The sequence below is a fragment of the Drosophila willistoni genome, unplaced genomic scaffold (genome assembly GCF_018902025.1).
Source record: "Drosophila willistoni isolate 14030-0811.24 unplaced genomic scaffold, UCI_dwil_1.1 Seg100.1, whole genome shotgun sequence".
In the NCBI taxonomy this organism is placed as follows: domain Eukaryota; kingdom Metazoa; phylum Arthropoda; class Insecta; order Diptera; family Drosophilidae; genus Drosophila; species Drosophila willistoni.
The window spans coordinates 23811-48912 of record NW_025814061.1 but is presented as its reverse complement, the minus strand read 5'-3'; the positions used below and the strand labels follow the sequence as shown (position 1 = coordinate 48912).

Sequence of the window (25102 nt, the reverse complement as noted above, 5' to 3'; positions counted from 1 at the left end):
CAAGGGCCCTACCTTTCAGACATCTCTGCAGACGCATAGCGTTCTCCTCGTTGCTGTATCCACCGATCCGGGTGCTAGTTTCATAGGTGCTTATGAAAAGTGGCCATTCTCTTGGATCTCCTTTGAAAACTGGTAATTCTCTCGGCGTTGATTGTCGAGCAGCTACTTGTTGTGGTGTTATGCCATTGGCTTTGCACGGCATGCTCTGCGCTCTGGTACTCGTCGCCTGTGGAGTGTTGGTGGCACTATCATCCGTCATCATTATGTAACGAGGTATTCCAGCAGCGTGTTGTGGATGGTTCTTCGCTTCTCCGTTTGACTGTACTCTCGTGTGGAGTAAGGCGTACTTACGGCGCAGATATTCCCTTTCGAGGCACATTTCGTCCTCTAATTGTTGCAAAAGTATTTGCTGATCTTCCGGCATTGCTTCATCTTCCACGTGCTGATCTTTGTCACCTGGGTGGTTAAACTTGAAATGTGATTCAGTTTCGAGGTTATGTTCGCCTTCATCAGGCACGTGGCGACATGTCTCGCACATCCAGGAACTCGAGGTGGCACTGTTTTTCGATCCGCAGCAGGTGCAGTGGAATTGAGATGCACACCTGGAGCACGTGAGCATTTCCTGGTTGTCCGCCTCCTGGCACAGACCACAGTTTCCAGCCGGTGCCATGTCTATACGTAATTTTACGCGTGGTAAAATTTAAATTTGTTCTTTCCTTGGGATTTGTGTAGTCCCTCCTCTTTAGGTCTCTGTAGCTCTACTACACCGTAGGAATTAAAGAAATTGCTCAAAATTCTTTACGAAAGAGTAAATTTAATTTCCAATAAAAATTAAAAAGAATTTCGATAGAAATTAAAAAGAATAGTTGCTCGTTCGACTAGTTAATCTAGCTCCGCTAGTGCCTTTGAAATAAATTTAGTCCATTAATTCCTCTGGTTAGGTAAGCGGTAAGCGGTAAGCATTTTAATTCTGTAAGTAATTTCATGTTATTTTACAAATTTCTTATAACTAATAATTTTACAATCTCATTTCACTTACTCTAGTCTTGGCCTCTTGGCTACGAAAAAACAACTGAACACGCGGTTCTTAAATATGTACTTAGATCAATGCAGCTGCGTATTTTTCGCGCTTATGTGTCTACTTATGTATAATAAAGTACCGCAAGAGTAAGATGAGCGAGAGAGTTTTAGAGTTTTTAAAGAGCGTCATTCTGTTTGTTTGGACAAAGTTCCGTTTTGTAGTACAGTGGTACAAAGTTTATTCGCAGGCCCGAATTTCGGCAACAAGGAGGACAAAGCAAATTAAAGAAAATAAGTCTTATGTATATATTGAATTTGTTTGCATTAGAATTGACAAGGATCCTACAAAATTTTTTAAATTTCTATTATGACTTTTTTCGACCCATATTTGTATTTAAAAATAAGTAAACATCTGGATTGTTAGTGCAATTTTCTATCTTTTGCTCTTTACAATGGGGAAATTTGGATGTTTGGTAGTTCGATTGGGCGTCCCGAGGAGCTCACCTTATTTAGGACTGGAATTCATCCAATTAGCTATTGCTTTCAGGGAGCTAAAAACAGGCGGACATGGCCAATTTTTCTAGCTAGCAGACTGATGTACATTTTTACATTTGAGCAGTGACAGAAATCGATATGTGTAATTGATCATAAGTTTAAGTTATATTTTTTTACTTGATACATACATAGAATAAGAAGTAGATGCAAAAATATCCAAGTAAATGGTGGAAAGGTTTATCTTGAATAGGCCCAAATATGTAATAATTAGGAAGTAACCCCAAAAGCTTTTTTAAGTTGTTATGGTAACAATGGAATAAATGGAATTTAATTCGATTTTTTAAAGAACGTGCTTTATCCCCATCAATCGGATAAATCTAGTCTTGCGGGTATTTTGGAGCCACATAAAAGCCATTCCCTCAATATTCCACTGGAAATACAACTAGATTATAGACTATAATCAGTATTTTACTGTTAACCATTCATAGAAATAAAATTAAGACATAATATATTAAACTTAAATATAATATTTAATGGAATCACAACTAAAATATGTTAATAGAAAGATTATTATGAAATCCTGATCAGACACTGATCGACAAAGGCAGTAGGCGGGAAAGTGAAAAATAAAAAGTGAAAAGTAGGCCATGTCCATTTGCCTAGTTGCCTGCCTCATTTCCTACTTCCATATTTCACATTCTAGAGTTCTAATAATTAAAACAAATTTCAAGTAAAAACAAATTTCAAATAAAAATGCCCAATCCTGACTGGCCTAACTTTAATAAACCCGGAAACGGCAAGTTTAAAAAATGTTCTCAAAAACTGAAGGTTCCTAAAATGGCGACAGATTGGCGCAACCAAATTATGAAGCCGAAGCCAAAGTGGAAGGATGCACCAAAATGTGCTAAATTTAATGCTCGTCCAAAATTCCACGGTTTTAAAGTGGACAAAGTTAAACCTAAGATCGAAGCGAAGAAGGAGGTAATTTTTCCTAATACGAAAGTAATGGGGGTGGCTCCTTTTGGCCACGTTTCCCGTGAGGTACGCCCACTCACTAGAAGTCCGACTTCCAAACTAAGACGTATCAAGAAAAAACGTCGTGTGGCCGAAAACGTGAAAAAAATGGCGTTCAAAAGCCTGACGTCAGTTGGTAAAGAAGTACAAAAAATAAGAAATAAAAAAGAATGGCTTAAGGCCGCAGCTAAGGTCGATCAACTGGAAAAGTCCAAGAAAATCGTTAATAAACATCCCCGAGAGCTGGCCATCCGAAGAGGACACACCAAGATAAATATCGCTAGAAAGTTTTGTCACCAGACAGTTCATTAACATACTGATTCAGCCCTGGGCAAGCGACGTTATGCTCTACCCCTGGTGTTATCGATAAGTATCAAAGAGTTGGTAACAAAACGTTGACGAGAAAGGGTGCGAACGAAGAAGCTCCTACGATCGGTGGTAACGAACGGCCACCATGAACGAATCCAACGGCATCGCTTTGCAAACGTCATTTTATTGTTATGTCTCAATTAGTTAATAAACTTATATTAATTATCTACCTAAACGTACGAGTCTGGCATTTCTATTGTTCCTATAAGTCGCACTCCCCGCCGAAGCCTTCCTGACAGCTTCTCCATCTACAATCTTCTACTGGGTAATGTGATTTGCAACCGACATTCTCAGAAGTGGGTTTTAGGTGTGACAATTTTCAGACGTGGGATGGTGTCCAATTTAGAATTTGGATAGTGTGCAAAAAGGAACTGATATTTCTCATAAGTAGAAGTGTGTGAAGACAAAGGTAACGCGCAATTTTCCGCGGTATAATAGCGTGGCATGAGAAACTCGCAAAGTGTAATAGTGTGTGTTCTGCGCATAAACGAACTAGTGGAAACAAGGAACGAAAGACGAATAAGCAAAACGAAAAATCAACGAACATACAAGTGTGAAAGAAAGCTTTGCAGCAAAAATGTAGACAAGCTGGATTGTCAACATCAGGAAATCGAGAACAATTACAGAGAAAACTAACCGCGATCTGTAGTGACGACGAATACGCCAGTGCGGAAAATCAATCAATGGCTAAAAAGATAAACGAATTAGAAAAAACGATTAGAGTATTGCAGGAGCGTTCATTCCAACCTGCAATGATTTCGTCACCAATTAAGCTTAGTGACGTAAACGTACAAGAAGTTTCTGGAGAAAGAAACGTGCATTTGACAAATGAACGAACAAACGTAACGTATTTGCCAAACAATAACAATGCTACGTATCAGCAGTACGATAGTGTGGCTACGATTCAGCAACTCGGTAACACTGCTACGACTCAGCAGTTCAGTAATGTTGCTACGTTTCAGCAACTCGGTAACACTGCCACGTCTCAGCAGATCATGTCGATACTTCGCAACAACTCGGCTATGCAGCTCTCAGCAGCACGCTTACTTTGCTATGTCTCGGCAACCCAATTACATTGTTACATCGCAACACGGCTATATGGTTACGCCTCACCAACACGTACCCTTCGCTCCGACTCATCAAAGTGGTAACATTGCTACGACCCAGCAGTACAATAACGTCGTTACATCACAGCAAGATAATTATGTTACAACGTCACGGAATTACCTAAGCAAAAGTAGGTAAAACACAAATGTAGGTCAGTATATGGAAAATTCTCAGAATTTCGCAACCCAACGACAACACGAATTCAACTGCGAAGAAAAATATAATAATTTTAATCATTCTTTTGAAAACATGAACGAAATTATAGCTCTTGTTCCTGAATTTAATCCATCGTCCATAAAATCATTGGATTCGCATCAGTTTGTTAAACGTGTGGAAACTCTGAAAAACGCATATAAATGGGACGACAGAAAGATAATTTTTACAGTTCACCAAAAGATGCAAGGTGCAGCTCGTTACTGGGTGGATGCAACGACTTCGCATGTATCAGCAACGCAGCTGATGTTCATTTAAAAATTCTGAAAACCATCGGGAAACAAAGGAAGCTATTGGTAAAAAGGGTGAGTTATCTGATTCAGCAATTGTTACACATATTATAAACGGAATCAACGATTACGATCTTAAGAGAAAGGTATTTAACCATTATACCTCTGTAACGAACTTTACCAGGTATACATGCCTATTCGGCTCATAACGAAATCAAATATAATCCACATAGTTTTCAAAATAAACGTGAGTGCAACGGTAATACGCAGAAGTCAAGTCAATCTGTAATAAAACGGACACCCAAAGAAAAGATAGAGCCGTCAATCAAATGCTTTAATTGTCAAAAGATGGGACATTATTCCTCAGATCCTGTTCCACAGCGTAAACCTCGATGTACTCATTGTAATCGTACCAATCAACACTCTACCAACTGCCCTGAAATATTTAAAAACGTTTCGAAAGTAAATAAAATTGACTCAAACATCAACTCAGATATCTGTAAATTTATTTCAGTTAACGGAAACGAAACAAACGCATTCGTCGTTCCAGGTAGTACACTTACTCTGATTCGAAAATCATTTGCAGAAAACGTAGGCGTTTTGTAACGATGTGCAATAACCCTGAATGGATTTGGAGGAGAAACATTTTTCTGTAACCAAAAACTAAATGCGAAAGTCGTTGTTGACAAGATAGGTTGAAATTCTTGTAGTGGAAAATGACTTAATATCTGAAAAAGTTTTATTGGGTAAGGATATTCTTTGTCGAGATGGCAATAAACTAATTATTCACGGAAACAAATGTTTTATCGAAAACATACGCCAAATAGAAACGACTCAAAATCGAGCGGATACGGAAAACGAAAAATTGGAAAAAGTCTTAACAGATAATGCTGCTTGTTTCTTGCACAAGACCAACGAATTAGGTAAACGCTCAATATCGAAAATGAAAATCGTTTTAACATCAAACGTCCCGTGTTATACGAAACCATACCGAACACCGTTTGCGCTCAGACCTATTGTTACGAATTTCATGTCTGAATTATTGTAAAACGTCATTCGACATTCGTCCTTCGGATTCGACGTACGCCTCGGGAATCGTCATCGTAGATAAAAAGAATGGAGAACATCGTCTTTGCGTCGACTATCGTCGCCATGTATTAACAGTATTACGGTCAAAATTCCATTTCCTATGCCAAACATGGAAGAGCAATTCGCTCAACTAGCTGGAACTAGATACAACTAGATTATAGACTATAATCAGTATTTTAGTGTTAACCATTCATAGAAATAAAATTAAGACATAATATATTAAACTTAAATATAATATTTAATGGAATCACAACTAAAATATGTTAATAGAAAGATTATTATGAAATCCTGATCAGACACTGATCGACAAAGGCAGTAGGCGGGAAAGTGAAAAATAAAAAGTGAAAAGTAGGCCATGTCCATTTGCCTAGTTGCCTGCCTCATTTCCTACTTCCATATTTCAAATTCTAGAGTTCTAATAATTAAAACAAATTTCAAGTAAAAACAAATTTCAAATAAAAATGCAATCATGACTGGCCTAACTTTAATAAACCCGGAAACGGCAAGTTTAAAAAATTTGCTCAAAACTGAAGGTTCCTAAAATGGCGACAGATTGGCGCGACCAAATTATGAAGCCGAAGCCAAAGTGGAAGGATGCACCAAAATGTGCTAAATTTAATGCTCGTCCAAAATTCCACGGTTTTAAAGTGGACAAAGTTAAACCTTAGATCGAAGCGAAGAAGGAGGTAATTTCTCCTAATACGAAAGTAATGGGGGTGGCTCCTTTTGGCCACGTTTCCCGTGAGGTACGCCCACTCACTAGAAGTCCGACTTCCAAACTAAGGAGTATCAAGAAAAAACGTCGTGTGGCCGATAACGTGAAAAAAATGGCGTTCAAAAGCCTGAAGTCAGTTGGTAAAGAAGTACAAAAATAAGAAATAAAAAAGAATGGCTTAAGGCCGCAGCTAAGGTCGATCAACTGGAAAAGTCCAAGAAAATCGTTAATAAACATCCCCGAGAGCTGGCCATCCGAAGAGGACACACCAAGATAAATATCGCTAGAAAGTTTTGTCACCAGACAGTTCATTAACATACTGATTCAGCCCTGGGCAAGCGACGTTATGCTCTACCCCTGGTGTTATCGATAAGTATCAAAGAGTTGGTAACAAAACGTTGACGAAAACGTCGGTGGTAACGAACGGCCACCACGAACGAATCCAACGGCATCGCTTTGCAAACGTCATTTTATTGTTATGTCTCAATTAGTTAATAAACTTATATTAATTATCTACCTAAACGTACGAGTCTGGCATTTCTATTGTTCCTATAAGTCGCACTCCCCGCCGAAGCCTTCCTGACAGCTTCTCCATCTACAATCTTCTACTGGGTAATGTGATTTGCAACCGACATTCTCAGAAGTGGGTTTTAGGTGTGACAATTTTCAGACGTGGGATGGTGTCCAATTTAGAATTTGGATAGTGTGCAAAAAGGAACTGATATTTCTCATAAGTAGAAGTGTGTGAAGACAAAGGTAACGCGCAATTTTCCGCGGTATAATAGCGTGGCATGAGAAACTCGCAAAGTGTAATAGTGTGTGTTCTGCGCATAAACGAACTCGTGGAAACGAGAACGAAAGACGAATAAGCAAAACGAAAAATCAACGAACATACAAGTGTGAAAGAAAGCTTTGCAGCAAAAATGTAGACAAGCTGGATTGTCAACATCAGGAAATCGAGAACAATTACAGAGAAAACTAACCGCGATCTGTAGTGACGACGAATACGCCAGTGCGGAAAATCAATCAATGGCTAAAAAGATAAACGAATTAGAAAAAACGATTAGAGTATTGCAGGAGCGTTCATTCCAACCTGCAATGATTTCGTCACCAATTAAGCTTAGTGACGTAAACGTACAAGAAGTTTCTGGAGAAAGAAACGTGCATTTGACAAATGAACGAACAAACGTAACGTATTTGCCAAACAATAACAATGCTACGTATCAGCAGTACGATAGTGTGGCTACGATTCAGCAACTCGGTAACACTGCTACGACTCAGCAGTTCAGTAATGTTGCTACGTTTCAGCAACTCGGTAACACTGCCACGTCTCAGCAGATCATGTCGATACTTCGCAACAACTCGGCTATGCAGCTCTCAGCAGCACGCTTACTTTGCTATGTCTCGGCAACCCAATTACATTGTTACATCGCAACACGGCTATATGGTTACGCCTCACCAACACGTACCCTTCGCTCCGACTCATCAAAGTGGTAACATTGCTACGACCCAGCAGTACAATAACGTCGTTACATCACAGCAAGATAATTATGTTACAACGTCACGGAATTACCTAAGCAAAAGTAGGTAAAACACAAATGTAGGTCAGTATATGGAAAATTCTCAGAATTTCGCAACCCAACAACAATACGAATTCAACTGCGAAGAAAAATATAATAATTTAAATCATTCTTTCGAAAACATGAACGAAATTATAGCTCTTGTTCCTGAATTTAATCCATCGTCCGTAAAATCATTGGATTCGCATCAGTTTGTTAAACGTGTGGAAACTCTGAAAAACGCTTATAAATGGGACGACAGAAAGATAATTTTTACTGTTCACCAAAAGATGCACGGTGCAGCTCGTTACTGGGTGGATGCAACGACTTCGCATGTATCAGCAACGCAGCTGATGTTCATTTAAAAATTTTGAAAACCATCGGGAAACAAAGGAAGCTATTGGTAAAAAGGGTGAGTTATCTGATTCAGCAATTGTTACACATATTATAAACGGAATCAACGATTACGATCTTAAGAGAAAGGTATTTAACCATTATACCTATGTAACGAACTTTTACCAGGTATACATGCCTATTCGGCTCATAACGAAATCAAATATAATCCACATAGTTTTCAAAATAAACGTGAGTGCAACGGTAATACGCAGAAGTCAAGTCAATCTGTAATAAAACGGACACCCAAAGAAAAGATAGAGCCGTCAATCAAATGCTTTAATTGTCAAAAGATGGGACATTATTCCTCAGATCCTGTTCCACAGCGTAAACCTCGATGTACTCATTGTAATCGTACCAATCACGACTCTACCAACTGCCCTGAAAAATTTAAAAACGTTTCGAAAGTAAATAAAATTGACTCAGACATCAACTCAGATATCTGTAAATTTATTTCAGTTAACGGAAACGAAACAAACGCATTCGTCGTTCCAGGTAGTACACTTACTCTGATTCGAAAATCATTTGCAGAAAACGTAGGCGTTTTGTAACGATGTGCAATAACCCTGAATGGATTTGGAGGAGAAACATTTTTCTGTAACCAAAAACTAAATGCGAAAGTCGTTGTTGACAAGATAGGTTGAAATTCTTGTAGTGGAAAATGACTTAATATCTGAAAAAGTTTTATTGGGTAAGGATATTCTTTGTCGAGATGGCAATAAACTAATTATTCACGGAAACAAATGTTTTATCGAAAACATACGCCAAATAGAAACGACTCAAAATCGAGCGGATACGGAAAACGAAAAATTGGAAAAAGTCTTAACAGATAATGCTGCTTGTTTCTTGCACAAGACCAACGAATTAGGTAAACGTTCAATATCGAAAATGAAAATCGTTTTAACATCAAACGTCCCATGTTATACGAAACCATACCGAACACCGTTTGCGCTCAGACCTATTGTTACGAATTTCATATCTGAATTATTGTAAAACGTCATTCGACATTCGTCCTTCGGATTCGACGTACGCCTCGGGAATCGTCATCGTAGATAAAAAGAATGGAGAACATCGTCTTTGCGTCGACTATCGTCGCCAAGTATTAACAGTATTACGGTCAAAATTCCATTTCCTATGCCAAACATGGAAGAGCAATTCGCTCAACTAGCTGGAAACGTATATTTTACGCAACTTGATCTACGTATGGGATACCATCAAATCGAGATAAGTGAATCGTCCAAACAGTACACGGCGTTTGTTACAGCTGACGGGCATTACGAATACAACAGAATGCCTTTTGGACTCATTAACGCTCCGGCAGTCTTTCAGTCGGTAATGAACCAAATCATAAAACGTATGGAACCAGGTGAGGTACTCGCATATTTAGATGACGTAATAATCCCAAGTAAGACCTTCGAATCTGGTATGCAACGAATTAAAAAGTTTTTCTCAATCTTACAAGACAGTGGCTTAACCCTACGATACGACAAATGCAAGTTTCTGCAATCCGAAATTACGTTTTTGGGCCACATAGTCAATAAAGATGGAATAAAACCTGGCGAATGTAAAGTAAGCGCAATTAAAAATTTTAAAGTACCTACAAACGTAAGAGAAGTAAGAAGATTCCTTGGTATCACAGGTTTCTTCAGAAAATTTATTGAAAATTATTCATTAATATCACGTCCTTTAACAGAACTGCTACGCAAAACGGAGGCGAATACATTTAGTTGGGGAGAAGCCCAGCAACATGCATTTAATGAATTAATCGCACATTAATATAGCGAACCTGTTCTCACTCTATACGATTTTTCGGCTAAACACGAAGTACACACCGATGCTTGTGCTTTAGGCCTAGCAGGAGTTTTACTAGAGTTACATAATGACAAAGATTGGCGTCCCGTTTGTTATTTTAGTCGACACTGTACCAACGCTGAGAGTAAATACCACAGTTACGCATTGGAAACGCTTGCAGTAGTAGAAACACTCCAAAGGTTCAGAGTTCAGAGTCTACCTTTTGGGAAAATCATTCCGTCTGGTGACGGATTGCTCAGCTATTGCCAAGGTTAAAACGAATAAAGAACTCATTCCACAGGTGGCGCTCTGGTGGATTAAAATAATGGATTACGACTGTGAATTTATTCATCGAGATGGTAGCAAAATGGCTCATGTAGATGCGTTGAGCCGTGCTCCAAATTTACCCCCGGAAGGATCACTAGATGAATTTGTTAGAACCATAATTTCAGAAATCGACGACTGGTTGTTAACAATGCAACTACAGGACAAAATACTTGCCGAAATAATCGCAGTACTGAAGGGAAAGCGTCACAGTGATCAACTGAAGCAACTACGTATTGATTGTGTCATCGAAAATAATCGCCTTTATCGGAAAACGGAAAACACTATCGCGTTTGTTGTGCCAAAGGCAGTTAGATGGCGTATTGTTAAAAGTTGCCATGAGGATGTCGGACACTTCGGTCTTGATAAAACCATTGAGAGGCTTCAAAAACGATTTTGGTTTCCAAAGATGAGGAAATACGTGAAGGACTATATTTCCACATGCATCCAATGCTGCTACTATAAGTCTAAAGGAGGAAAGCCTGAAGGTCGCATGCATTACAACGATGTTGAACCGGTTCCTTTTCGTCGACTTCACGCGGATCATTTGGGTCCTTTTATTTGAAGCAAACGAGGAAACACTCATATACTGGCTATATCTGATTCATTCAGTAAATTTCTAATCGTAAAAGCAGTTAAAAGTACAAAATCATTACCTGTTCTATCAACGCTAAACGAAGTTTCTAGTTACTTTGGCTTGCCAAATTTTATTATAAAAGACCGTAAGCAAAACCATATCCAACACGTCAAGAACGCTGTACGAACACCCCGTGCAAATGGTCAAGTGGAACGCGCTAATCAAATAATTCTCAACTATATACAAACGATGAACGAAAATCCAAAGGATTGGGATCTGACTCTTCATAACCTTCAATGGACCGTCAACTCGCAGAAAAACAGTACCACTGGATTCACTCCAATTGATCTCGTATTTAATTTCAACGCTATTGATGTCGAGCAGAACAACCTTACTGCAGCGATACACGCAGATCTGGCCATATTCCATATTCCATAAGCCATATTCCAACGAAACCGTCACCGAATTTCGAAGTCAAGCCGCAGCCAATATCGCATCAGAAAGAGCTAAATGGAAGAAACGTTTTGACGCCAAACACACTTACCCCATTGTTTATTCCACAGGTGATCTTGTAGTAGTAGAAAACGAACCAGCCGCGACAGGCGAATCGCGTAAACTGGAACCACGATACCGAGGTCCTTATCAAGTGGCCAAAATCCTTGGAAACGATCGTTATTTAATCAAAGATGTCCCCGGCATACAGGTTACAGGACGTAAATACTGTTCTGTATATTCCTCGGATAAGATGAAACCCTGGTGTTCAAATATTCCCGAATTGGATGTATCTGACGACGAAGATACTCGAATACGTACGAGTCTGGCATTTCTATTGTTCCTATAAGTCGCACTCCCCGCCGAAGCCTTCCTGACAGCTTCTCCATCTACAATCTTCTACTGGGTAATGTGATTTGCAAAAGACATTCTCAGAAGTGGGTATTAGGTGTGACAGTTTTGATTAAGGTGAAGAGGAGGACAAAGCATATGAAAGAAAATTAGGCTTACATATATATTGATTTTTTTTGCATTAGAATTGACAACGATTCTACAAATTTTTTAAAATTTCTAATTTTTTTATTCGACCCATATTTGTATTTGAAAATAAGTAAACATCTGGATTGTTAATGCAATTTTATATCTTTTGCTCTTTACAATGGGGAAATTTGGTTGTTTGGCAGTTCGATTGGGTGTCCCGAGTAGCTTATCTTATTTAGGACCGGATTTCATCCAATTAGCTATTGCTTCCATAGCGCTAGAAACAGGCGGACATGGCCAATTTTTCTAGCTAGCTGACTGATGTACATTTTTACATTTGAGCAGTGACAGAAATCGAAATGTATAATTGATTATACATATAAGTAAAATTATTTCTAACTGCAGTTGGTGCCGTAGATTGAAATGATCCCCCATCATCACTTTCGGATTCAACGTCGACTTTGACAGCCACCAAACTGAAATGTTCGAGAAGACGATCTTGCAACGATTGCTTTCTACCAGTTATTGCCAAATTCAAACTGGCCAACTTTGCTTTGAGCTCATTTACATTTAAACTTAATACTTCGTCTCTATTCATTTTATATTCGTCGTAGCTTACTCGTTACAGCTGAAATTTAAATATATTTTACAAAAGTATAATCTTACTCTATTGTTAGTAATTTAATTTTCTTTTTCTTCCAAATTTATTTACTTTACTTTTGAATCAAAATTAATTTACTTTACTTTTGAATCAACATTAAGGTACTTTACTTTAATTCAAGCCAATCTTTAAATTATTAGTTATAATTTTGACATAAATTTATATTGATTTAATTTAATGATTGCATCAACTCAATTCAAATTATAACATCTTTCGTTCTGTAAACATAATGTTAATTAACATAAACATCTGGCTCACCACTATGTTGTCTTCTCGCTCGCTCGTGTTGTCTCACCAACGCCGTTTATTCGCGCCAATTCTGTTGATATGTCGATCTTTCACGAATGCTCTCACTAACGCTGTCTCGCTCGTGACGCCAATGCCGTTGTCTCACTCGTGACGCCAATGCCGATGTCTCCCTCTTGTACAAATTTTTCGCAGTGACGCCACCAACTTGTGAGTCTAATGCTTTCTTGCTCTTGCCGCCAATGCCGATGTCTCCCTCTTGTACAAATTTTTCGCAGTGACGCCGCCAAACTTGTGCGTCTAATGCTTTCTCGCTGTTGCCGCCAATTGTTGTAGCTTCTCTTGCCGCCATTTTTACAAGCTTCGCTTGCCACCAATTCTCAAGAATCTCCCACTCTAGGTCATTTGCCACATAAATCTCCCATCTCAGTGAATAGTTCCCACGACGATACTCCAACACATTTACAAAAATTACGCTATGCCAGCCTCATTGCCACGTAAATTTTTGAAAAATTTCAACGATCGTCAATCTCGTTGCGCTTTCTGCCTCTTTGCCACGCAAACTTCAGGGTTCTCTCTATTCTGTTCGCACCTCCACACTTTTCATTCTCACTTGAACTTGGACGTTTCACTGTCTCTCTCTAAAATACAAGCATTCATCAATTGGGGTGGTTTTTTTTACCGCTCTTTGTACATTAAGGTTAAATCAAACACATATTTTTTTTCGAACTTTTTCTGTCCTTGGCGACTCAATTTTAATGAATTTTTCGCTTCGAACGTTTTTTATACCCTTGCAAACAGGGTATATTAATTTTGGTCAAAAGTGTGCAACGCATAGAAGGAAGCATCTTCGACCATATAAAGTATATATATTCTTGATCAGTACGACGAGACGAGTTCAAATAGCCATGTCCTTCCGTCCGTCCGTCCGTCCGTCCGTCTGGATCAACGCAAACTCCTCCTAGACCGTAAGAGCTACAGAGCTGAAATTTTGCATGTAGGCTTGTATATACTGCAGGCGTTCTATATCTCGGATTCAGTCGGATCGGATCACTATATCATATAGCTCCCATACAAATGACAAAGTCACGAACAGTGACTTTTCTTAATAACTTCGTTAATTTCTAAGCTATTGTCGTGAAATTTAATATTGGTGAGTTAATTAAACATATAAACGACTATGCCAAATTTGATCAAGATCGGGTGACTATATCATATAGCTCCCATGGAACGATCTTTCGAAAACAGTGACTTTTGTGAATAACTTCGTTACTTTTAACGCGATTGCTTTCAAATTATATATTTTTTAGTTTAATATATCTGTTAATGACTGTGCCGAATTTGATAAAGATCGGGTGATTATATCATATAGCTCCCATAGGAACGATCGGTGGAAAACAATGACTTTGATCAATATCTTCGTTATTTCTTATGCTAAGATTGTAGGCCGTTCTTTCGCAAACTTAAGCCTTTTTAGAAAAAACGTTTTTCCATTTTGATGGCTATAGGTGAGGAAAGAGTTACCTAAAAAGTTGCTAGGGTATACAAACTTTGACGCGGTCGAAGTTAGCCCCGGCCCTAAATATAATTAAAAAAGTAAATATATTGAAAAATATGAAAGAAACTAACTTCGGCTATGCCGAACTTTATTGCAGTATACTTGGCAATAATATTTTTCCTTTTTGAAATTTCTTGCCCTGCAACTCAATTCATCAATTCACAAACAAAATATTATTTCTCTTTTAACTACAATTTTTTCTTCTTCTTCCATTATTCCCTAAGCAAAGCACGGCACGCATACACATACAGTTCATGTAGCGTTGCGTCTGTGTGTGTATGCGTGTGCTCTGTTGATTTGATGATGACGTAGTAGGCAGCAAGCAGCGCTGCCGGCAGCGTTTAAAACTATTTATATTGACTGTAACTTGTGTTTTATTTATACGATCAGATTCAAATTTTGGGATCTGAGATTTTATTCAATACTATCATATTGGTAAATTTCATGGGGATACTCCAATTTTTGCGAAAATGTTTCTTCTAGAGCTATATGATATAGTTTTCGATCCTAAAGATTTTCATACTTTATCTTACCCGGGTAATATAAAACCCAAAAAAATTTCATCCCGATAGCTCTTAAGACGGCTGAGTAAAACGCATACGCACAGACGGACAGACGGACATGGCTATATCGGCTCAGCTTCTCATGCTGAGAGAATTTATATACTTTATGGGGTCGGAAACGTCTCCTTCTGTGCGTTACAAACATCTGACCAACTTTATAATACCCTCTGCAAGGGTATATGTGGGCATACATAATATACACATTGATGGGATAATGTTTAATGGTTATAGATGATGTCAGAGCAGATATATTTGCAACTTGTGCAGAGCAATTTGTTACTAGACATCGACAATTAATGTGATTACAAACATAATGTAATATTTTATTTCGAGGGCCCCAGTCAAGTTACCTGTTTTCAAGGGTCTTAGAAGGCGGTATAAATTTTCAATTAATTTTCAAAGTTTCTCATATCATAGCAAGTCAATCTAGTTACCTAGAATTCTCTCACTCACAAAAGGTCATATGAATTGAAAGAAAATATTTCAGTGGAATAGTAACAATATTGCTGCGAGCTTGAAAATTATTTAAATAAAAAGTTTCAAAAATTATCGTGTTGGTGCTTCAGACAAAAATTAAAAAATAGATAAAATCCTTACATGAAAAACACGCGAATTTTAAAAAATATATAACAAATTTTTAAGTTCAGTCCTCGTAAAACAGGAAACAGATTTCTTCCTTTACATCAAAATTACATACATATGTCAATTGCAAAAAGTTACAAAAGTTGAATATTGTCCCTTTGGCCACACTTAAGTTATACATATAAAATTCTACATCAAAATTAACTACAAATTTTAGCATACATTCATCCCTCTAATCTAAACATTTTTAAAATCCTTATTGTTCCTTTTGACAAAAATTGGGAAATACAAATTTAGAACATAATACCCAAAAGTTACAAAAGTGGTTACGTTTAATCCTTTATATCAAAATTAAGTAAAATTTTAACACGAAATAAGAATAAAACTCTTCATCAAAATTAAGTACAAATTTTAAAATTAATTCCATAAAATGTTACAAAAGTTAAAAGTTATCATTCATTATACGAAATATATATTTTTTATATTACATTACATCAAAATTAAGAACACATTCCATAAAAAATGGTTAAAGGTTACGAAACATATACATAATACTTTATATTATATCATTGTGATTTTTAATGTCCTTTCGCCCAAAGTTACGAAGTACATATAATTAGGCGAAATTGTAAAAATAAATTCTTTTATTTGGAAATTTTTTCTAAATTTTAAAAGATCCTGTAACCTGTAACCTGTAAGCGTACCAGTCATATCCAAGATTATGTGCAGCAAGGCGACAGACCGTCAGCGCAGATTCTAGGATTGCAGGCATGCTCATCGGACACACAGCTCATATGAAGGACTGCAGAAATGAAGGGTTGCGGATGTTCCAGAAACGCTTGCACACCTCCTGTGTAGCCTTGGCAGCGATGAGGCTTAGGTACCTAGGAGTCCATCTGCTGAAAACGCTTCAGTATGCAGTCAAGCGAACAATATACCAACTCTTGACATTCGTCTGACACCCATATCCTGTAGTCGGTCTATGTGGGATGTTCCGGATGTTCAAGAAACGCTTAGACATCCTGTGCAGCCTTGGTAACGAGGCATAGCTACGCCATCTAAGAACTCGCTTCAGGATGCAGCCAAGCGAACAATTTATCAACTCTTGATGTTCTGTCAGATATAAGCCCCCGCTCCAGCACCCCACGGACGAAAATCTGTCTGTGGGACTCCTAGTGGATGGCCTGCTTAAACTAACCTAACCTATATCTAGAAAATCTCACCATTATATTTAACAATTGCAAAGTAATAACTTCTTTACATCAAAATTAAGTGAAAAACAAACGATTCTTCATCAAAATTACACAAAAGCACAAAAATCGGGAAGTAATTTTTTAATTAAAAATTAAACTTAGTGTTCGTTAAAATTTCAGAATTTAAAAATTTAAGTTTATGGTGTTTCGTGGTTGTTTTGTTTTAAAAGTATCTATGTATCCCGTTTATATTAGTGTTTCCTAAAAACGCGAACTAAATTCAAACTTCGAAACCGCGTCTACGATATTCATACAACATTCAAACATCGTTTCCAAAACAAGTCACAAATTAAAATTTTATGACCACATTAAATTTTTCGCAGATATTTACTTTTAGGTGTACGAAATTCGCTAAATTCGTCTTGTTCTCTTAGGTTCACAATCAAATGTCAAAAACGTGCAGCAGCAGTTTTGAATTACGACGGCATTGATTTTATATCGATTTGGAGGATTTTGCAATTTGATTGAACCGATTACTCATTGAGGTATTTAAGAATATAGGCATATCATTTCTATGAATATATTTGTGGAATTAAGTCCAGTCGTGGTGAACAAATAATGACTGCATACAATGGAAACTTGCAGTCTCTAAGGCAGTGTATTGGCTGTTTCCACCAAAATGAATTCAGTTTTGTTCGTTTTCATGAAACGATCGTTTTGTTTTCGCTTGTCCACATGTTTATTCAAAACGCCACACTGAACATTGTCCATTACAATAAATTCCAAAGTCATCATAGGTAAACTTTTATTATGCCGCTGTCAAATTCTCTCTTTAGAATGTAGGTAAATGTGTCACCATTTTGGAATATAAGAATTAGTTAGATGGTTTTTCAATTGTAGGTCAAATATGTGAGTAGAAATTGTAATAAATTTCAGTTTTTACAATTCGGTAATAGATAGAGAAGCATAAAAAATTTTTTGCTTTAAAGGATGGAATAAATTTTCATTCGTAAAAAAAATTGTGTTCACTCCAATCAGCTAAGCTGCAAGGCTCACATCATATAGAAGCTAATAATGCAGTGTCAACGGAATGTAAGAATGAACGATTTAATCTACCTTCAGCGGATTAGAGTTAATGATTATTAAAATTACCAAAAACTCTTGCCAGTGCATATGCTGAAGGTACAAACAAAGTAGTAAAATTTCGAATTTTTCTGTGGCAGCGGCAAGGGGATTCGAACCCGTTATCATCGAATATATATAGCGGAGTAAGCAGCTCAACGCGCTCGACCATCGTATGAAAACAACTTATTACTCGGTCGGCAACAGTTCTAAATTAACAGAGCTTTCTTTGCATCTGAAATGGCTCGCAAATGATGCTGTTAACTTAACATTAGATACAACTATTTCCGTTAAGCACCGAAATAATTTATTCAAACTTTCTTTAATTTGTGATTTAGTTACTCATTTATAACCTGCAATTATAGATTGAACAGTATTTCAGGTGTTTAGGTCAAACTCACAAACATGGGAGTTAAAAATTAGTAAATAACATGAATTCGTAACAATTTTTAAAAATAGGCAGAAAATAATTAGTTGTTTGTCAAGACATAAAATTTTGTGATTTATTTTTAACTATATCCTTGCTCAATAAAATTTTTAAACTGCGAAGTGCGAAGATCGAAGCTTAGAAGCAGTGTTAAATTGCTGTAGTCGAATTAGCAAAAGTCATAAATTTTGTGCTATTCATTGCTGTGACTGTTTAGAAAATATGAAAACAAATACTTTGTGTTGCTTTTGCTTCCGAAAAAAACCGAAATCAGAAAATCTGACAGCAAAAGCAGCAGCAAATAACCGAAATAGAAAATTTTGAGAGCAGCAGCAAAGAGCAAAAATCCGAAAGCAAAAAACCCGACAGCAGCAGCAATAGCAAAAACCCGAAACAGATTGCTTCGATAGCAACAGCCAAGTTATACATTTTTATACCATACACCCATAGGGTGAAATGGTATATTAAAGTCGCCAAAATGTATGTAACAGGCAGAAGGAAGCATCTCCGACCCCACAAAGTATATATATTCTTGATCAGGATCAACAACCGAGTCGATCTAGCCATGTCCGTCTGTCCGTCCGTCCGTTCGTATGAACACCTAGATCTCGGACACTATAAGAGCTAGAGCCACCAAATTTGGTATGCAGTCTCGTGTAGTATGTACGCTTATCGAGTTTGTTTCAAATTTTTGCCACGCCCCCTTCCGCCCCCAGAATTTACATAAAACTGTTTTTCTTAAAAAGTATAGCAGATAGAAACATCAAATTTGGTTTATATACTCGTTTAGTTAGCGCGCAGAAAATAATTGTTCCAACTTTTTGCCACGCCCCCTTCCGCCCCCGGAATTTACATAACTCTGATTTTCTTAAAAACGCGCAGATATTGACTATTTAAAAATTTTGCCACGCCCATTTCCGCCCCCGAAAATTAAACAAAACTGATTTTCTCGAAAACTAACAAAGCTAAAGTCACCAAATTTAGTATGTATATTGGCTTAGTATGCGCGCAGAATACATATATTTTAATATGTTGCCACGCCCACTTCCGCCTCCATAATTTAGAAAAAACCGATTAGCTCTTGCAATTTTTTGACCATCGCGATCAAATGGCAGCCTAATAAATCTTATCTATTTCTATCAAACTACCAAATTTGATTAAAATCGGACTAGAAACATACAAAATATACGTATGAACGTATTTTGCTACGCGATCCATAAGGGCAGAATTGGCCGTTGGCTAGTGGCGGCGCTAGAGTGCTCGTGTGTTTGTAGAGTGAGCGAGATAGCATATGGTATGAGGCATGTTAAAACAATTTAATAGACATACATTTGGTTTTCGAAATTTTAAATATTTGTTTCACCTGGTGTATGGTATACCCAAGTCGGCGAGACGACTTACTTACTTCATAATACTAGGAACTGTTCCGACTGTTGCTATTGGCCAAATTTGGAAGTCGACGAAAGCAGCAGTCGGAAAAATAGTCGCAGCAGACTACTTGATTCTTAATTTTTGACCTACTTTGATTTTACCTATACATACGAAATGACTAATTGTTAATTTACATGTATTTAAAGAGTATTGAGTACTTTCATGTGTTCATAGTTTCCGAAGCAGAAGCAACAGCACACAGCAAAACTGTTGACAGTTTTCGCAGTTTTCAAACCCTGCTTAGAAGTTGGTTTCTGGTGTTAATTGTTTAAACAGTTTCAGTTCTGCCTTGTCCCATTTTGTTAAGATTTGCCTTCGTGACATTTCAGATAATTAATCAAACTCTCCAACTCGAAATGTGTCAGGGGCATGCAGCAACGCCTCGTCGCGTTCTTGCATGTGACAACAAACGGCAATTATTTGTATATTACCAAGTGCTTAAACAAAAAACAAACCGAAAAAAATAATGTGTGAAATTCAAAGTAAGGCTTACATATGGTCGGCGTGTTAACCCATTGCACTTCAGTTTACTTTACTTCACTTCATTGAAGTATTGCGGCTATATGATATTTCAATTTTCAATTAGTAAGACTAAAAAGAAGTAGAAAAAAAAACAAAATGTGTACGAACAAGATTTGATTTTTGCGTGGTCTTTGAAATGCATTTCTGAGTTGTATCAGTTTCTTTTCATGGCCAAATATTGTGTGTCAAGGAGTCAACAGTTTTGCTGGAGAAGTGACGCATGGTAGGAAAAGTGAACTTAAGTGTGTTATTAAGTCGTGCCTGAAAAGCCACAGAGATGGCTCAGAACACTTTCCCGTACGGATTTTAAGTTTCCTAAAAACGATGCTGTCCGTCGCCAGTGGGTTTCAAAATGTAATTTGCAATCTGACGTCAATGTTGACAAGGCGTTGATTTGCAACTTACATTTTGAAAAAAAATTTGTCCGCGTAAAATATCTGAAAGCAGGTGCTACTCTTCGCTTATTTGAAGAAACCGACATAAAGTTGAATATCTCGGAAAAAGATAATAATTATGATGTGTATGATTTTTGCACAGAAGATTTTCAAATTTTGAATTTTCCAAATGCTGCAACCCAGGTTGGTAATGGAAATAAGAATAATTGCAGCTCTATTGAGACACAAATTGAAATTTGTGCAAATTGCCTTAAAAAAGAGCAAAATGAAGCGTACTACAGAAAAAAGTACTTTGAAATGTCAGAGAATTTAAGAAAAGGAAAACAAAAAGTCAAACTTTTCAATAAAAAAAATCGACATTTAAGAATTCTTTTGCAAACGGAAAAGGCACGAAAAATTAAATATCTGAAAGAAAAAAACTCAAACAAAAATATTTTTGAAAATATAAAGAAATGAAGTAAGTAAGTGGTCTCGCCGACTTGGGTATACCATACACCAGGTGAAACAACTATTTAAAATTTTAAAAACCAAATGTACATACATATGTCTATTAAATTGTTTTAATATGCTCATACCATGTGCTATCTCGCTCACTCTACAAACACACGAGCACTCTAGCGCCGCCACTAGCCAATGGCCAATTCTGCCCTTTTGGATCGCGTAGCAAAATACGTTCATACGTATATTTTGTATGTTTCTAGTCCGATTTTAATCAAATTTGGTAGTTTGATAGAAATGGATAAGGTTTATTAGTCTGCCAAATTTGATCACGATGGTCAAAAAATTGCAAGAGCCAATCGGTTTTTTCTAAATTATAGAGGCGGAAGTGGGCGTGGCAACATATTAAAATATATGTATTCTGCGCGCATACTAAGCCAATATACATACTAAATTTGGTGACTTTAGCTTTGTTAGTTTTCGAGAAAATCAGTTTTGTTTAATTTTCGGGGGCGGAAATGGCGTGGCAAAATTTTTAAATAGTCAATATCTGCGCGTCTATTAAGCTAGCTTACATACCAAATTTAATGTCGGTAGCTTACATAGTTTTTAAGAAAATCAGTTTTTTGTGAATTCCGGGGGCGGAAGGGGGCGTGGCAAAAATTTGAAAGAAACTCGATAAGCGTACATACTACACGAGACTGCATACCAAATTTGGTGGCTCTAGCTCTTATAGTCTCCGAGATCTAGGTGTTCATACGGACGGACGGACGGACGGACAGACGGACATGGCTAGATCCACTCGGTTGTTGATCCTGATCAAGAATATATATACTTTGTGGGGTCGCAGATGCTTCCTTCTGCCTGTTACATACATTTTGGCGACTTAAATATACCATTTCACCCTATGGGTGTATGGTATAAAAATGCCTATCAAAGAATTCAAACATGATTTGCACTATGTTACGGAAAAACAAGCTATCGTGGATAGAAGATGAAAAAATAATTGGTCAAACCATTTATACTATACACCCATAGGTATTAAAGTCGCTAAAATGTATGTAACAGGCAGAAGGAAACTTCTCGGACCCCATAATATAAATTAAACACAATCTTAGTTAGTCGCATAAAAAAAACAAACTTTATTGATTTAATATTGAGTACACATTTGACATCTAACTTTTTTACTGGAAGACTTGTGACTACTAGACTGAGCTAAGATCGCGGAGTTCTATCGGAATGACAAGTTTGAACTAGGATTAGATACTGAATTGTGTAGATCGATTATGTTTGAATGAAACCTCTGATTTTGGACGTCGATGGTGACAGCGACGCTTGTTGAGTCCAATGGTCCAACGCGAGCGTGGGATCTGTTTATCAAGAAATTGATTTGGGCGACATGATGGCTGGTGTACCGAACATGACGCTAATTGCCGAATTGATTTATGGGATTGGGCGACTTGCTGTCTGATGTACCGAATTTGGCACCATTCCCCTAGGAATGTTTAGTCTGGCGATTGTGTGAAGACGATTGTGTGTTGCAGGGTTATCGGGTGACATTCTTGGCTGTGCCTTCTATGATCATGTCAATGCTCATTACGTCAGTGCTCATTATGATAACTCTTGAATGTTCTCTATGGGTGCAGTGTGAGTGTGATTGTGATGGTGAAGCATATCTGGTCTTAACTCCTCCCCTCTTAAGTGCGGACGTCCTCGGTCGCTACCATATATTGTACGGGTGTAACCGGCATTACTATTGGTGGAATGTTTTCTTCTGGCCTGTGATTGTATTTCTTCTTGATCACCCAGTATATGATTGTTATGATCGCTAAAATTGCTATGACGATCCAATAGGATGATGAAATTATGGCATTGTCAGTCTGGATTTTTTCCAGGCTGTTCGTGTTATTCAAATGCAGTTCTTTAATCATCTCCAAAGATAGGGTTTCGCCTTGGTGCTGTTTGTCCGATAATAGTTGAAGTAACGGGGGTTGGACTTCTACCTCACGCTTTGTCTTCATGATGTACCACGAATCATCAATGTTGATCGTGGCATTCTGCGATTGTATTATAAAAGTTCCATCCAGAGTAAGGTTTTCTCCGTCGACGTTGATGATACCCTTGAATTGATTTAGCAAGATCGTGCCAGGAGCTACCTCCGAGTGTGATTTCACATGTTGATTGTTAGTTGTTGGGCAAGTTGGTTTTTCCCTGTGAAAATACGCTCCCATGCATTTGCTATTTTTTAAGTCTATCAAATCTTCCAGTTTACATAATATTTTGTTATTTTGATTTTTACACTTATTCTTATTAGCTAAACCAAAGTATTGTTTATTACATTTTAATATGTGGTTATAATCTATTTTTTCTATTGTTTTTCCATATTTTATGGGAAATGCCATGATTTTTTACATTGTTCTTTAATTACTCTAGGTATGCTGACAATATAAAGAAGAGCTCTGCCATCTGAAGCAACACTTACTTCAGCAAATTCTATAAGCTCTTCGATATTTACAAACGTTAGGCTTTCCTCGGCATATGTTTCGATAATGTTTATTTCTGCTGGTGATAAAATCAAAGAATTTATTGTGTTGGCCTTAGCCCAATCTATTGCATAAATGATGTTTGTGATTTCTTCTCTTAAAAGACTCAGTTTGAACTTTGTTACTTCTGTTTCTTTTACTTTTTCGTCTGTTTCTGGTTTGCTTTTAATTAATAAAGTGTTAGTTATCTTAATTAGATCGTTTATCTTATCTTCTACTAGTTTGATGACTACTACTTGTTTATTGTTATTTTTGAGCTGTTCATTAATTTTATCAATTACAATTTTGTGATCCTGGTGATCTGGGGTACCCGCGAGCCACTTCCACGCTGTTCCAAGTATGTCAGAGAGCGTTTACCTCTGAACTTTATAGGCTTTAATCTTTTGATCTCGTTTTCGATTCGGGTTATTTCGTAATTAAGGAAAGGGTAATACGGGTTTGCTTTTGTTGAGTTTCGTACGACCTCTTTCAACACCGACAATGCCTGTTGATACTTTTCTACTTCTACAACGTGTATAATTTTAAATTTTCCATTCTGCCTCGCTGCCATCCCAGTTTCCAGCATTACTACTCTCGATTTTGAGTAATCCAGGATGGTCGTAAGTCCCCAACAGACGGGTATCAATATTACCCTGTCGAAGATGGATATTGGTCAGTATTTCAACTGGTTCTTATGTACTATCCTGCCTGACAATGTTTTAATTTTTGTGTTCAAATCTTCAGCTACTTTTTCTTTTTATATCTTGGGGTTAATTTAGAACCCAATCTCTTATTGATTTTTACGTAAATTATTTCTCCTGGGTCATAGATTCTTATGGGTTCCTTGTTTTGGTTATGGTATTGTAAATCTGCAAGTTGTTTGTCTGAAATTCTTTTGATGTTTTTCTCTTTCTAATGCTAACTTTTCTGGAGAGTGTGTCAATTCTAAAGCAAAAAAAGTTTCTATCGGTTTTTTGTTGGTTGTACTGTGAATATTGTATTCATCTACTGCTCTGAATATTAGGTCTTCAAATTCTAATTCCGGATGCTCAATCTTTATGCATCTCATTAATTCCGTGAATGTGGAATGGAATCTTTCTACCTGACCATTGCTAGACGAAGTATACGGTGGTGTTGTGTGTACATTTATACCCAGTTGATCGTTCAAAAGGAATTTTATCGAAGCGGAATTTAACGATTTTTCATTGTCCATCACTACTGTTTTTGTCGCGCCGAAGGCTACCAATAACTCCCGTAGTGGTACTTTTAGATGTTCCGCTGCTTTTGAATTCACTAACTTTATCTGTGCGTATTTTGAAAATTTATCTATTGCAGTTACAATGATTTTGTTTTGAGTCGAGTAAAGATCTATGTGGATTATTTCTCCTGGATAACATGGTATGGGTGTTGATTGAATCTCTTGATTTGGGGGGTGTCTTTGGTATTTAGAAAGTTTGCAAGTTTGGCATGCTTTTACTATGGCTTCTATTTTTTTCCTCATTCCTGGAAAAAAAACTTTAGATAAAATCTGTTTTTTGTTTTCTATTGCGTTTCTATGGGCTCTAGTATGTTCT

The 25102-nt window shown here is 37.2% G+C and overlaps 2 protein-coding genes across 6 annotated transcripts; both read left to right on the top strand.

Moving 5' to 3' along the window:
* The first annotated feature begins 3414 nt into the window (after nt 1-3414).
* Nucleotides 3415-5671, top strand: LOC124460777. Of its 3 annotated transcripts, XR_006954779.1 has the most exons (4): nt 3415-4156; nt 4271-4523; nt 4963-5194; nt 5276-5671. XR_006954779.1 is itself a non-coding variant. In XM_047012368.1 (2 exons), the coding sequence occupies exons 1-2, from the start codon at nt 3766-3768 to the stop codon at nt 4474-4476; spliced, it is 576 nt and encodes a 191-aa protein (XP_046868324.1). In that variant the 5' UTR covers nt 3415-3765; the 3' UTR covers nt 4477-4604. The 3 variants fall into 3 exon arrangements, 1 of the variants encoding a protein (XP_046868324.1); XR_006954778.1 differs by having other exon boundaries at nt 4963-5671; XM_047012368.1 differs by lacking the exons at nt 4963-5194; nt 5276-5671 and having other exon boundaries at nt 3415-4135; nt 4271-4604.
* Nucleotides 5672-7050: 1379 nt separating this feature from the next.
* LOC124460778 lies at nt 7051-9374 on the top strand. 3 transcript variants are annotated; one of them, XR_006954781.1, is made up of 4 exons: nt 7051-7856; nt 7971-8223; nt 8664-8895; nt 8977-9374. XR_006954781.1 is itself a non-coding variant. In XM_047012369.1 (2 exons), exons 1-2 carry the CDS (start codon nt 7466-7468, stop codon nt 8174-8176), a joined length of 576 nt encoding a protein of 191 aa, XP_046868325.1. In that variant the 5' UTR covers nt 7051-7465; the 3' UTR covers nt 8177-8610. The 3 variants fall into 3 exon arrangements, 1 of the variants encoding a protein (XP_046868325.1); XR_006954780.1 differs by having other exon boundaries at nt 8664-9374; XM_047012369.1 differs by lacking the exons at nt 8664-8895; nt 8977-9374 and having other exon boundaries at nt 7051-7835; nt 7971-8610.
* Nucleotides 9375-25102: the final 15728 nt, after the last annotated feature.

Bases quoted from the DNA above. Each gene is read 5' to 3' on its own strand.
- LOC124460777 (XM_047012368.1), top strand. From the start codon at position 3,766: ATGCTACGTATCAGCAGTACGATAGTGTGGCTACGATTCAGCAACTCG. The intron at 4,136-4,270 runs GTAGGTAAAACA...ACGAAATTATAG, and splicing joins ACGGAATTACCTAAGCAAAA to CTCTTGTTCCTGAATTTAAT.
- LOC124460778 (XM_047012369.1), top strand. From the start codon at position 7,466: ATGCTACGTATCAGCAGTACGATAGTGTGGCTACGATTCAGCAACTCG. The intron at 7,836-7,970 runs GTAGGTAAAACA...ACGAAATTATAG, and splicing joins ACGGAATTACCTAAGCAAAA to CTCTTGTTCCTGAATTTAAT.